The 14,602-nt window shown below is 62.6% G+C and overlaps 3 protein-coding genes across 3 annotated transcripts; 1 reads left to right on the top strand and 2 right to left on the bottom strand.

Moving 5' to 3' along the window:
• Window positions 1-2,202: 2,202 nt before the first annotated feature.
• On the top strand, window positions 2,203-10,294 carry THITE_2079455 (uncharacterized protein; the record flags this gene model as incomplete). The annotated part of the gene is made up of 2 exons (XM_003654885.1): window positions 2,203-2,889; window positions 2,969-10,294. 2 exons carry the CDS (start codon window positions 2,203-2,205, stop codon window positions 10,292-10,294), a joined length of 8,013 nt encoding a protein of 2,670 aa, XP_003654933.1.
• An 829-nt stretch (window positions 10,295-11,123) lies between these two features.
• THITE_2029426 (uncharacterized protein) lies at window positions 11,124-11,927 on the bottom strand (the record flags this gene model as incomplete). The annotated part of the gene is made up of 2 exons (XM_003654886.1): window positions 11,124-11,423; window positions 11,514-11,927. Coding segments are annotated over 2 exons (714 nt in total), but the record flags the coding sequence as incomplete, so codon positions are not given.
• A 723-nt stretch (window positions 11,928-12,650) lies between these two features.
• On the bottom strand, window positions 12,651-14,204 carry THITE_2145716 (uncharacterized protein; the record flags this gene model as incomplete). Its single annotated transcript, XM_003654887.1, has 2 exons — window positions 12,651-13,277; window positions 13,344-14,204. The coding sequence occupies 2 exons, from the start codon at window positions 14,202-14,204 to the stop codon at window positions 12,651-12,653; spliced, it is 1,488 nt and encodes a 495-aa protein (XP_003654935.1).
• Between the last annotated feature and the right edge of the window lie 398 nt (window positions 14,205-14,602).

The raw sequence follows: 14,602 nt of genomic DNA on the forward strand, positions 1-14,602 counted from the left end.
TCGGCTACGTTCCCCCCAATGCCGCCGAGTACGCCGACCTCGTCTCGAGTTATCAACACCGAGTCCCGGCCACGGCGAAGGACATGATCCAAGTCATGGCGGAAGTGGCCCATTTTAGCCAGTTCAAGGTGAGTCCGCTCCTTGAGACGCTCATTTTTTTTTTTTTTTTTTCTTTGTCGGCGTCTTGTTCCCGCTCGCTCCCCTTCCTGTTGTTGGGATTCGGCATGCATCGCACAGCTCCATTGACAACGACCGTTGGGTCTTTCCCGGCTCAGATCCATCCGTTCACACCCGTACCGCTCTGCTTGTGCCGGTCGTCCCTGGTGTCGCTGGTACACGACGATCCGTCCCTGTGTGACCTCTTAGACGCTATCACCAAAGTCCTCCATCAGCTAAGACCTACCAACAATCTCTGTCAGTACGGCCTAGACGGGCAGGACCCCAGCATGCCCGACCGGGTTTTTCCAAACCACTAGAGCATTGCTTTTGCTTGTTGGGCTCGGCAAGGACAACATTGGGAAGTCATTGGGAAGCGTAGGCGGCGGTTTGGGTTGAGATAAATAAAGGGGGAAAGGTTTCAGGCGGTTTGGGTAACGACGCCATGAAACTGAGGCGGTTTATTTAGGTGTAAGTCTCAGCTCCGCGGGGTTGGAGCTGGGCTAACATGGACAAAAATAGAGTTCAAGCCGCTCTTGCTTCAGCTGACAAGTAAGACAAGGTGTGAAAGACATAAATGCCATCCGAATGTCTACTTTTGGACAGGATACCTTTTCGGACTGCGGGAGCCTGGCATTCCGCCTGGCATTCCGCCTGGCCTAATCTACCTTAATTAACTATATCCACATGGGAAATGCTGTTGGTGACCCGATGATGCATCTAGTAACTCTGTTGGCGGTAGTGACCAACGCGAAGCAACCTCTATGCCTTACCTCGCGATTTCCCTCCCGCGGAATGCGCCCTGCTGCGGAGAAGCAACTCATGCTCCCAACTCTGATTGTTACCTCAGTTGGTCACCACACTGCATGTCGCCGCATGCCACGTTTCAATATCTCGTATTGCTTCCTCAAATCAGCCTTCTCTGCCGTCGTTGTCCCACTACTGCAATGCACATGATGACACTTCTTGACAACGATGGCATCACGATGAATGGAATAGCAATCTAAACTACAGATACGTCTAGGTATTGATTTGTTATTGTGTATTTCGTTTAGGCCTGAAATCGCATGAGGCTACCACGGAGAGTCCCCGGCCTTGGCTGCCCACGACCTTGGTATGCATACCTGCATACCGTACCATAACTTACAACGCCTGAATTCACCACACCCCTTACTCCGTACTGACATCTTTTTTCCTCTGCGATTCGTTCCTGCAAATCCCGCATGATGAACGGTGTGCTGTGGCTTATCTCGGGGGACCTTCTCCCGACAGGTGCGTGTAGCGAGGGAAAAGACGAGAAACTCCGAGCTGTGACTCCGGCCTCGCTTCCTTGTTGCTCCATCCAACCTTGACTCGCAAGATGTCGGAAGTCCATTCATCTCATCTGCAGAGGCTGACGGGCTACGACCTCTTCGGCTGACCGGTCGGCGGATTACTGCGCCGCATTCTGACGCAATGCGACACAGCCATCGAACAAAGTTGCAAACCGGTATCGTGCTCAAGTAGAATCGCCATGGAGATTGGGTAGTATCTCCCTGGCCAAAACAGCCCCTGATTTCTCGCTTCCTATCTGAATATGGAAGGTACCTTTACCTTGCCCTGATTGAACAACGGCACTCTTGTATGCCCGTTCGAGTAGTTGTTCGGAATTTCTTCATGTATTCTCGACGCGGTCTTCAACTCCATGGAGGCCGGCCACGCCGGCTTGGAATGGCGGACCTAAAGTTGCGGGTTGCGGAGGCAGCCGCGTCAAAGGCCCCCAGAGGGGACGGGGGGCTGTTCCTTTCATCCGTGCTTAAGATAGGTACCTAGATGATACAAATGAGAGGAAGTATGATAGTTCCGCGTTGCGCTCAGCGTTGAGCCACTGCATTCGTTCCCCTCGATCATCCAAGCCTCTCTGAAGGGGTAGCCCGTCACTTTACTCTTCAACAAGTACCTACCCGTGTCATCAGACCATCCAACACGTCGCGGTGGAGAGCTGGGCCCTCTGCTTCGTTCCTGATCGATCATCCCTCTCTGGTCTAGGCTGGCACGTTCCCAATCATGACGAATCTCAAGAGCACCGACTTCACCACGGCTTGCCGCCGGGCCGAGGCTAGGACGGACTCGCTCCTCCTCTTCGGGCCGCAGTTCCTCACCCTCAACGCTGACGTGTTGCACGACATACGTTCCAAGGTCCGGGGCACGCCCGACCAGGAATGGATTGTCACAACTATCAGCTCGCTTCCAGACTGCTGGAATACGTTCGTGACGGCGTATCCCCAATATGCCGTCATTGAAAATGCGACGCAGATGCTGGCGGCTTTGGCCGAGTGGTTCCAAACGGAGCCACCCGCTGGGTCGTCCGAGACGAAGTCTGCCTTCTGGCCGGGATTCGACGCCACGCTGCCCAACCTGGTCCTGAGCCCACTGGTCGTCATAGCCCATCTGACAGAATACATGGCCTTTCTGGATTTGCAGCAGCAGCAGCCGCAAGCTAACCGGGACCCGGCAGTGCTGGGCTTCTGCACGGGGCTGTTTAGCGCCTTTGTGGCGGCTCTCGCTGGCAAAGACCGCGATGCTGTTCGCGAGCACGGCGAGACAGCCGTGCGGCTGGCCATGCTGGTCGGGGGCATCGTCGACGCCCAAGGGGTCCTGGACTCCTCGGGACCAGCCAGGGCGTTAGCAACGTCGTGGGCCTCGGGATCGGGATTGGAAGCTCTCGAGCGCATCCTGAACCGGTTCCCCGAGGTAAGCAGCGGCGCTACATACTGTTTCGCCCCCTATTAAGCTCGTGGAGACTTGTCTAACGTGTCTTGCTGCAACTTAGAGCTATGTCTCGGTGGCGTACGACGAGAACAGGGCCACCGTCACCACGGCCGCAAAGACCGCCGACGAGGTGCAGCGCGAGATGCGGGCCGCATCCATCGTCGCCCAAGAGATTGGTCTGCGCGGCCGGTTCCACAACGAATGGTACCGCGACGCTCTCGGCCATCTCCTCCAGCACGTCGATGCGCACCCAGACCTCCGCCTCCCGGACGCGTCCATGCTGGTGTATCCCGCGTGGTCAAATGCGGGCACCAGCGCGCCCCTCACCAGCGGGGCTCTTCATGCGCACGCTCTGCGGGCCGTCCTCGTCGAGCGGTCAGAATGGCATCGCTCGTTTGAGTCGGCGTGGGCGGCGTCCATCCCGGACAGCGCCGGCTCGCGCATCATCTGCTTTGGACCGGAGCGGTGCATCCCGCCTTCGGCCATGCGCAAGCTCGGCGGCCGCGTGGCCGTCGTGTACATGGCCGAAGAGACAAAGTCCCAGCGCCGAGGCGCGACCTCGGCGGCCAGCCACGGAGAGGCCGCCGCGGACCGGCCAACAGCCCGCAAGGAAGATGATATTGCCGTCATAGGCATGTCCATCAAGGTTGCTGGGGCCGACGATGTGGACGAGTTCTGGGACCTGCTCTGCCACGGCTCGTCGCAACACCAAGAGGTTCCCGCGGACAGGCTGAGCTTTGACAACGTCTGGCGAGAGGCCGACACGGGGCGCAAGTGGTTCGGCAACTTCATCCGCGATCACGACGCTTTCGACCACAAGTTCTTCAAGAAGTCGGCGCGCGAGATCGCCTCGACCGACCCGCAGCAACGCCACATGATGCAGGTGGCATACCAGGCGCTGGAGCAGTCCGGCTACTTCGCGTCGCGGCCAGCCGATATGAAGATCGGCTGCTTTGTGGGCGTGTGCAGCGCCGACTACGAGAACAACGCGGCCTGCTACCAGCCCAACGCCTACACGGCCATCGGAAACCTCAAGTCGTTCATCGCCGGCAAGATCAGCCACTACTTTGGCTGGGAAGGCCCCAGCATGTGCATCGACTCCGCCTGCAGCTCGTCCCTTGTCGCTGTGCACCAGGCGTGCCGCGCCATCCTGGGTGGCGAGTGCTCGGCTGCGCTCGCCGGCGGTGCCAACATCATGACGAACAGCCTGTGGTTCCAGAACCTGGCCGCCGCCAGCTTCCTGAGCCCCACGGGCCAGTGCAAGCCGTTCGACGCCAAGGGAGACGGCTACTGCCGCGCCGAGGGTTTCGCCGCCGTTTTCCTCAAGAAGATGTCCCAGGCCATCCAGGACGGCGACCAGATCCTGGGCACCATCTCGAGCACGGCCGTCTACCAGAACCAGAACTGCACACCCGTGTTTGTGCCTAACTCGCCGTCGCTTGCTGACCTTTTCCGTGATGTCGTAAACAAGGCACGACTGTCGCCAAGGCAAATTACCGTCGTCGAAGCCCACGGCACCGGAACCCAGGTGGGCGACCCGGCCGAGTACCACAGCATCAAGGCGGTCTTGGGCGGCGACGTACGGCCTGGGACCGCTCCGCTTGCGCTCGGCTCGGTCAAGGGCCTGGTCGGGCACACTGAGTGTTCGTCAGGAGCCGTGTCGCTCGTCAAGACGCTGCTGATGCTGCATCACAAGACGATCCCGCCGCAGGCCAGCTTCGACACGATCAACCCGGCCATTGGGGCCAAGCCGGCCGACCACATAGAGATCGTCACAAAGCTGACGCCTTGGCGCGTCGAGGCCGGGGGCATTCACGCGGCCTTGATCAACAACTACGGCGCATCCGGATCCAACGCATCCGCCGTGGTGACCGAAGCCCCCCAGGTCTCCCGAGAGTCGAACGCGGCGGCGGGAGCTGGAGCGTCGGGCAGCCGAGGCGCCGAGTACCCGCTGCGCATATTCGGTCACGACGAGCGTGCGCTCAAGGCTTACTGCGAGCGACTTCGACGCTATCTGGCAGGGCAAGCAGCACGAGACGGCAACTCTCCCAAAGGCGGCCTGTCGCTCCCAGACCTCGCCTTCAACCTCTCGCGGCAGGGCAACCCTACTCTGGACAAGTCGTTTGTCTTCGGCGCCAGCTCGGTCGAGCAGGTCGTCGAAAAGATGGCCGCCTTTGAGAAGGGCCAGGACACCCGCGGGCTGGTGTCCTTGTCACAGAACCCGCCCCGTCCCGTCGTGCTCTGCTTCGGGGGACAGGTGAGCACCTTTGTGGGTCTGGACCGGGGCGTGTACGACGCCTGCAAGGTCTTCCGTGCCCACCTGAACGAGTGCGACGCCGTGTGTGTTGCTCTGGGCAAGGCCGGCAGCATCTTCCCGGGCATCTTCCAGCGGGAGCCGATCAGTGATCCCGTCAAGCTGCAGACGATGCTGTTCGCCACGCAGTACGCGTGCGCCCGCAGCTGGATGGACTGCGGCGTCGAACCCGTGGCCGTTGTGGGCCACAGCTTTGGCGAGCTCGTTGCCCTGTGCATCTCGGGCGTGCTTTCGCTGCGCGATGCCTTGAAGATGGTGATTGGGCGCGCGGCCGTGATCCGTGAATCGTGGGGCCCGGAAAAGGGCGCCATGATGGCTGTCGAGGGCGACCAGCAGCTTGTCGAGAGCCTTTTGGCCGCTTCTGGCTCCGGAGCTACCATCGCCTGCTTCAATGGGCCGCGGAGCTTCACGCTGGCCGGCACGGCCGCCGAGATTGACGCCGTGGCCGAGACTCTGAACAAGCGGGGCGAGTTCTCCGGGGTGCGGTTCAAGCGACTCAACGTCACCAACGCCTTCCACTCCACGCTGGTCGAGCCCTTGATCCCGCAGTTGATCGAGGTCGGCGAAGAATTGACCTTCCACGAACCACGCATTCCGCTCGAGATGGCGACCGAGGTCCGCGCGTCCGGCAAGCTCACCGGCCGGTACGTGGCGGACCACATGCGCAAGCCCGTCTACTTCAACCACGCAGTTCGCCGCCTCGCTCAGCAATACCCGTCCTGCGTCTTCCTCGAGGCGGGCTCCAACTCCACCATCACAAACATGGCGAGCCGCGCCCTGGAGTCGCCCAAGGCCTGCCACTTCCAGCCTGTCAACATTACAAGCGACGGCGGTAACGGTCTCTCCTCGCTCACCAACGCCACGCTCAGCCTCTGGAGGGAAGGTCTGCGGACGACTTTCTGGCCTCACCACCGCACACAGACGTACGAGTACGCACCACTCCTGCTGCCGCCGTACCAGTTCGAGAAGTCGCGCCACTGGCTGGAGATGAAGGCGCCGCCCCGTGGCGCCTTGCCGGGCAGCGAGTCAGCCACAGGCAAAGCCGAACCGGAGACCCCTCAGGGCCTCTTCTCCTTTGTCGGATACCAGGACAAGGCCCAGCGCTCGGCACGCTTCCGCATCAACACTGCGACGCGCGAATACCTGGACCTCGTCTCCGGGCACCTCATCGCCAAGACGGCGGCCATCTGCCCGGCCACGCTAATCGTGGACATGGCCATCGAGGCGCTCACCGGGCTGCGGCCCGAGCTGTCCCCGGCGCGGGGCGACATGCATCCCCAGATTCACGAGGTGCGCAACCAGGCGCCGATCTGCATCGACGAGTCGCGGACCGTCCTGCTGGACTTCGACGCGGCCGACGCGGCGTGCCGCACGTGGGACTGGAAGATCAGCAGCTCGAGCCCCAGCAAGGGCGCCGCCATGGTGCACGTCACCGGCCGTCTCGTGTTCGTGCCCGCCAGCGCCGACACCGAGCTGCGGGCCGAGTTCAAGCGCTACGAGCGGCTGACCGGCGGCCACCGGCACTGCGCCAACGTCTTGGAGGCCGCGGTCGCCGACGACGTGATGCACGGGGCCCGCAGCATCTACCGCGCCTTCGCCGACGTGGTCGACTATGCCGAGCCGTACCGCGGGCTCCAGCGGCTCGTGGGCAGGGGCCAGGAGTCGGCCGGCCGCGTGGTCAAGAAGCACGCGGGCAAGACGTGGCTGGACACGCACCTGTCCGACTGCTTCAGCCAGGTCGCCGGCATCTGGGTGAACTGCATGACTGACTGCAGCCCCGACGACATGTACATTGCGACGGGCTTTGAGAAGTGGCTGCGCTCGCCCGTCCTGGGTCCGGATTACGTCCGGCCCGAGACGTGGGATGTGCTTGCCTGCCACCAGAAGGAAGCCGGCAAGCTGTTCCTCAGCGACGTGTTTATTTTTGATGCCGTCAATGGGAACCTGGTTGAGGCCATTCTCGGCATCAACTACCACGGCGTCAGCAAGCTCTCCATGAGCAAGACGCTCGCCAGGCTCACTCCCGGACTGTCGAGCGAGGGGGCAAACAGCAGCGTCGCGGATCGGACCTCGGCAGCAGCTGTCCCGGTTGGTACTGCAAGCGCCGACGATGTAACTAAGGGAACTGGCGAGCTCGGGGCTGCTCCCGCGGATAAGAGCGCTGGGAAGACGAAGGCCGCTCGGCCCGAAATAGATGTGGCAGGCAAGATCCGCATCATTCTCGCCGACATCTCCGGGCTGGAGCCAAGCGAGATCAAGGACGACGCCGGACTGGCCGACATCGGCATCGACTCGCTCATGGGCATGGAGCTGGGACGCGAGATGGAGGGTGTCTTCAAGACGCCGCTGATGAGCGACGAGCTGGCGCAGGTCACCACGTTCCGCGAGCTGGTGGCCCATGTCTCGGGCGTCCTGGGCCTGACGCCCGGGGAGGATCAGGAGTCAGATGAGCTCGGTGACGGGGCCGGCGACGACAGCACGGTCTCTCAGAGCGGAGCCGAGACGCAATTCAGTACGCCGACCGGCGCCTCGACACCGCCTCCGGCCGAAGCAGACAAAGAGCTGAAACCGACCCTTTCAGACTTGAACTTGGCTAGCGGCCAAGCAGCGAGCGGCGAGCTGCGCCTGCCCCCCGAAGCCGTCTTTGAGGCTTTCGAGGAGGTCAAGAAGCTGACAGACCAGTTCATTGCCGACTACCGCTGCGCCGACTACATGAACACGGCGATGCCGAAGCAGACACAGCTCTGCGTTGCCCTCGCCGTCGAGGCGTTTGAGCAACTTGGCTGCCCGCTGGCATCGGCCCGGGCGGGCACTATCCTGCAGCGCATCGAGCATCGGCCCGAGCATGCGCGTCTCGTCGAGTGGCTGTACCAGGTGCTGGAGCACGAGGCCCGGCTCGTCGACGTATCGCCCGCCACGGGGGTCATCACCCGCACCGCGGTCGCGGCGCCCGCCACGTCCAGCGAAGCGATCCTCGCCGAGCTGCTCCCGGCATATCCAGACCACGAGTGGGCCAACCGGCTCACCTACTTCGCCGGCCGCCGGCTCGCTGAGGTGCTGCGAGGCGAGCAGGACGGCATCAAGCTGATCTTCGGCACCGACGAGGGCCGGGAGCTGGTGACGGGTCTGTACGGGGACAGCCTGCTGAACAAACTCGCCAACGTGCAGATGCAGCACATCCTGGAGCGGTTGGTGGGCAAGCTCGAGAAGCCGTTCCCGGGTCCGCTGAAGGTCATGGAGCTCGGGGCGGGCACCGGCGGGACCACCAAGGGCCTGGTCCCGCTCCTGGACAGGCTCGGGGTGCCGGTCGAGTACACCTTCACCGACCTGTCGGCGTCCTTCGTGGCAGCCGCGCGCAAGAAGTTCTCGAAGCAGTACCCGTTCATGAAGTTCCGCGTGCACGACATCGAGAAGGAACCGGCGGCGGACCTGCTCGGGACCCAGCACATCGTCGTCGCGAGCAACGCCATCCACGCGACGCGCAGTCTCGCGACCTCGGTGACCAACATCCGCAAGGCCCTGCGCCCGGACGGCTTCCTGATGATGCTCGAGATGACGGAGCCGCTGTGCTGGGTCGATATGATCTTCGGCCTGTTCGAGGGCTGGTGGCTGTTTGACGACGGGCGACGCCACGCCATCGCGCACCAGTCCCGCTGGCGGGCCGATCTGGAAGCCGCCGGCTACGGCAGGATCGACTGGACCGACGGCTGGAGGCCCGAGACGGAAATCCAGCGTGTCTTCGTCGCCCAGGCCTCGGTGCAGCCCGGCTTCTCCACGCAGCCCACCCCGATGACGTTCGAGCCGCCGCGCCGCGCCCTGGAGACCTTGAGCAACGCGCAAAAGCTCCAGCTCGACGCATATGTGAGCACGTATACGCAAGGCTTCGAGCCACCGACGGCCAGCGACGCAGCCGCGGCGGGAGATGACGGCGTGGTTGTCGCCGTCACGGGCGCCACCGGATCTTTGGGCGCGCATCTGGTCGCCCACCTCGCGTCGCTCCCCACCGTCAAGACCGTCTACTGTCTGAACCGCCGGAGCACCACGGCCGAGCCCACAGAGAGACAGCTTGAGGCATTCACCTCGCGCGGTATCCAGATCAGCCGCGAAACCGTCGCCGCCAAGCTCCGCGTCGTCGTGGTGGACTCGGCAAAGCCGAAGCTGGGTCTGGACGCGGATGCGTACCGCGACTTAGTGCAGAGCGTCACCCACATTGTGCACAACGCGTGGCCCATGACGGGCAAGCGGCCCGTCTCGGGTCTCGAGGCGCAGTTCCACGTCATGAGGAACCTCATCGACCTGGCGCGAGACGCGGCGAGCTGCCGGCCCGAAGAGGCGAGCATCACGTTCCAGCTCATCTCGTCCATCGCCGTGATGGGCCACTACTCGCTGGTCGACGGCAACGGCCGCTTCGCGCCCGAGGTGCGCGCCGCGGCGCACCATCTTCTCCCCAACGGCTACGCGCAGGCCAAGTGGGTGTGCGAGCGCATGCTTGACGAGACGCTGCACCGGTATCCGGCGCGGTTCCGGCCCATGGTGGTGCGGCCGGGCCAGATCGCGGGCAACTCGACCAGCGGCTACTGGAACCCCGTGGAGCACCTCAGCTTCCTGGTCAAGAGCTCGCAGACGCTCCGGGCGCTGCCGGCCCTGCGCGGGGACGTGTGCTGGACGCCGGTGGACCGCGTGGCGGGCGCGGTGGCGGACCTGCTCCTGCTGGACGCCAGCGTGCGGCCGCACCCGGTCTACCACATCGACAACCCCGTGCGGCAGCCGTGGGAGCAGCTGCTGCCCGTGCTGGGGCGGGAGCTGGGCGTGCCGCCGCAGAACGTGATTGGCTTCGACGAGTGGGTGCGGCGCGTGCGGCGGTTCCCGGGCGCCGTCGACGACAATCCCGCGGCGCGGCTGATCGACTTCCTGGACGACAACTTTGTGCGCATGAGCTGCGGCGGCCTGCTGCTCGAGACGCGCAACGCCTGCGAGCACTCGCCCACGCTGCGCGCCGTGGGGCCGGTTGGCGAGGAGCTGGTGAAGAGATACGTCGATTGGTGGAAGGAGACTGGGTTCTTACATCGTTGAGTCTTTGGGGGGGTCACAGTTTGATTGATTCAGGAGTTGGCAGGTCTGGAGAGGTTTTCCGAGTTTGCACTGTAAATGTTACGTGTGGAGGGCTGTGCTGTGGGAGATCACAACCTGGAAGATTGCGCGAATGTACGGAATACCTAGGTAGGTTAGTCATCAAATTCTGCCTGGCTCGCTTCCTGTTTTTCAGCAAGAGCCTCACACCAAATAGCGCGGGTGCGGTACCCTGGGTGCTACCCCCCCCAACCAAGTTGCGTTCAATGTGTTGGAACCACTGCGCAGGATCAGCTTGGATAAAGCTGTCACGATGCGGGCGCTCAACAGGAGATGTGTTCAAGTGGTGTCGAAGGTGGTGTATTGAGGGAAGATTGCAGAAGAGAGGGCGCAGGTTGGGCGGCCGCTGTGCGCCTGGCCTGGTGGATCCTAATCTCGGTATGCCGGCCCGGGTTGCCGCCCGGGCCGTGGCCGAATCATGGTCCCGGTTCTGACAGGGTGCTCCCCCCGACCAAGCGTTGTTCAAACTTCAATGCATTTAACGCTGTTCCATCTCAAGCATTTGACACTCCGACAGCACAATGAAGCAATTTCCGGTGCTTCACTGGTTCTGTATCTGTCAAGAGAACTCGGAGCTGTTCGCGCAAAAGGTTCCCGTCTCTCGGGATGCTCCTCTAGTAAGTGATACCGGTTGAGGTAAGCCAGGGAGGCGCTCCTGAAGCAAAGGTATGCATACAATGCAGGGAATCATGATATTCTCTCAAACCTAACCAACCACATTTTCCTCGACATCTATTGTCTAACTTCTCGCTGCTTCGGCCCTCGCAGCGACGCCTGTCGCTTGCGCAACATGTAAGATCTCCGACACAACCGCCTCGACATCGCCGGTCCTGATGGGCACGCGATGGTCGCCGTCCCACTCGACGAGCCGAGTGCTTCCGCTCCCGCAGCACCGGTAGAGAAGCTCCCTGTGCATTGCAAGTCCCGGATCCCGCAATCCGTGGACGTGGATAGTCGGCAGCCACAAGAGGCCCGGCACCTCGAGTTTCATGTCCGGCCCTACGGCTACTAACGGTCCTCGCCCCGCAAGCAGCACGGCAAAACGCAAGTCGGTCATCATCGCCGTCGTCGTCTGCCCTACCCAACCGTCCGCAAACCCATCTCGGCTCGTTTCTGCCGCCCAGCCGTCCCACTCCCGGCCTTGCGACCGTCGACGCTGGACTAGTTTCTGGCCCTGCTGCTGCCTCCTCCACAACAGGCTCGCCGCCATCCTGGCTCCCTGGCTGAACCCCAGCAGGCCGACCCACCGCCCCGTGGCGCCGGCCTTGTCGTCCTCACGCATGGCTGCCTCAAGGCATCGGTCAATGTGCTGGGCGGCGGCCGTGTCGATGTCGTCGACAAAGGCCGCCGGTCCTTCGCCGCCACCGGGAGCGGGCGGCAGCCAGCTCCGGAAGGGCCCCCAAGCCGCATAGACCGACTCGACGTCTGGGCCGGGCCGGCTCGGAAACGGTGCGTCGGCGAAGACGAGACGGAACGAGGATGCCAGGCGCGCACGGAGCACGCGGCACTGCGCGCGGAAGATGCGTGCGTTGGTGCCGCCGCCGTGGAGGCAGAGAATCCTCGGGAGGTGCAGCGTCGGATCGGGAGCCTGCCCGTGTGGGACGGCATCCCTGGTTCTTGGCGCCGGCCCAGGTACTCTTGCCTGTGTCTGCTGAACCATTGATGAATGTGGTGACCGCCGAAGAGGGATGGTGGGCGGTGTGATGAGAGAACCGCGGTAGGAAGGCTGCTTGCACAGGCGCGTAGGTGGGTACGTAGAAAAGGGGGACGCTGACGCAGTCGCAGCCGGAACACGGGAGATGGCAATGCAATGGATACCTAAGGTAAGATGATCAAGTAAAACAGCAGACCGAGTACATGTGAGCTGAACCACCCAACAACAGATCCCTCTCCCCTTAAACCCCCCACTCCCCCCTCTTACCCACACAAGCCTGCTTGGTCTAAGAAATGGTTGCTGCCGGACAATTACATCAAAGTTCAAGTTACCTGCCTTGTACGAAAGTATGGTTCTGGTCCCTCCGAGAATGGCGCCAAGAGAAGTGGGAAAAAAAATGGGAGAAAGGCCGCCGGGGGGTTGGCTCGGGGTAAAGACTCGGAGTACGAGTTTTGTTCCGCCGAAAGTCCAGAGTCAGATTAGCACCGAGCAGACGGGTATTCTTAGAAATCAAGTGGACGAGGTCAATGACAGCTCCAGCCCTGCGCAGTTCAATCTATCGGCTTCGGTCCGAGCCAGTCCCCTGGACTTGGTTACTCTGGTTGCATCCAGTTCTCTGGGTACCTGCTACGCGCCCCTAGGCTGCTACATCGTATCCACATGCAGTTCCTTTAACAAAACACTCTCCACAAGACGCAGCATCTCGGCCATGTACTCAGCGTCGTAAAACGCCTCGTTGTAGACGAAGTGGAACTCGATCCGCCCCCTGAACGTCCAGAGAAACAAGTATGTCTCCTGGGCGAGACACTCCACCCCAAGGGACAGGTCGAGCACCTCCAGCACGTGTCCATTTGCACCGTCGGCGCCTTCGCCACCGGTGCTCGGCTCGCTGCCGTGCGTGCTCGTGACGGGCCGCGCCGGCGCCACCAGCTGCTCGGCGTCGTCGACAGCCGATATATCAATCTCGCTGCGCGGCGGCGGGGCCTTGCCTGCCCCGGCACCAGCACCGGTGGCCGCCGCTAGCGCTTGAAACCGCTCGAGCGCCTCAGCGGCGTACTGCCGGCGCGCGATCAGGAAATCGCTGCTCAGGCCCGCCGCGTAGAGCGCCTCGTACTGCGCCGCGTGATCCTGCCACGTCTGTGCGTCAGACACCCGCGCAAAGTACCCGCCCGTGTACAGCCCGGCGGCATGCCGCGGGGAATTGGGGGCCAGGCTGGGGATGTACGGGCGCAGGGTGAAGCGCATTGTGGAGGTGTAGTACTGCTCTTGCTGCTGCGGCTGAGCCAACGACGGCGCGTCCGCCCCGTCGCCCACGGTGGCTACTGGTGCCGGTGGCGCCTTGCGCTCGGCCGCGAGGAAGTTAGCGGCGGCAAGGGAGGCGTGCACGGCCGCGCGCAGCCGCAGACCGCGGGCTTCGCAAGCCGCCAGGACCGCCTTGGTAGCGGGCTCGGCCAGGGTGCGCCGGACGCCACGCGTGCCCCCAGGCTGCTTGGCCTCGCGGCGCCACGGGAGCCCCACGGAGCCCGCGGCCAGGGCGGTGGTGGCGAGACACTCTGCCGCGGCGGCGCGGATGGCCGGGGTCGGTGTCTCGGGGATGCCCAGGAGCTCTTCGACGGCGGGCGCGAGGCGGGTGTGCTCCTCGCCCCACGCGAGAGCCGTGGCCGGGTCCGCAGCCGTTTCCGGCAGGACGGAGGCGAGCGCATCGAAGAAGGCGTTCAGTAGGTGCAGGATCCCGTAACCGTCGGTGCGCCAGTGCGCCGTGTGCAGGACAAACTGCTGCGTGTGGGGGAGGAAATATCCCTCGGTGTAGGGGCTCGGCCTGAGCGTCGCCACCACATCCTCGGCGCTGATGCCCGTGTCAGAAACGATGTGCAGAGTCTCATCGACCCAATTTTCGAGGATAGCCTTGTCGGGGACGACGTAGTCGATTGTGTGCTCGCCTGCCGTGGCTGCGATGCTGGGGTGCTGGAAGCGCAACAGCATCCATGCTCTGCGCAGCGCTGCCGTCGATGGCGTAACGCTGCCGCCGGTCTCGTCCTTGGCATCCGAGCGCAACGCGAACGAGCCGATGGCCGTGACCGACCAGTGCTCTCGGCCCATGGAGTGACTGCGGTCGCCCAACCATTTAATCATGCGCTCGTTTTCCCCGATAGGCCGTTGCCAGCGCACGGGGGAAGATGCCACTTGAACCCAAGCCATTGTGCAAAAGGTCAGGGGTAGGCAGTCGTCAAATTGGGCAGTGACGGCAATGTTGCGAGATCACTCGGGACTCAAACTTCTTGGCTTAAAAGACTCTCATCAGGGCCTATGTAGTCTGCCGCCTAGATCATTGATCTCGTGAACAGAATCCGTGCGACGGTGGAAGCAATCCCTAGAGCGCACATAAAAGTCACAGTTACACCAACGGCGGTATTTGTCGTAAGAGGTACCAGTCGCTTACCGGCGGAGTGTGAGGGCGATTGGCAGATTTGCAGTCGCTGGAGCTGCCGGACTTTCACATCGGAGTAAGGTAATTCATGCGCACACACAACCGCTGGTGACCTATCCACCCGAGAACCTGCGTGGCGAGAAGCCCAAAAAATGACAAGGAAGAGGTA

Source organism: Thermothielavioides terrestris, chromosome 4 (assembly GCF_000226115.1).
Source record: "Thermothielavioides terrestris NRRL 8126 chromosome 4, complete sequence".
Taxonomy (NCBI): Eukaryota; Fungi; Ascomycota; class Sordariomycetes; order Sordariales; family Chaetomiaceae; genus Thermothielavioides; species Thermothielavioides terrestris.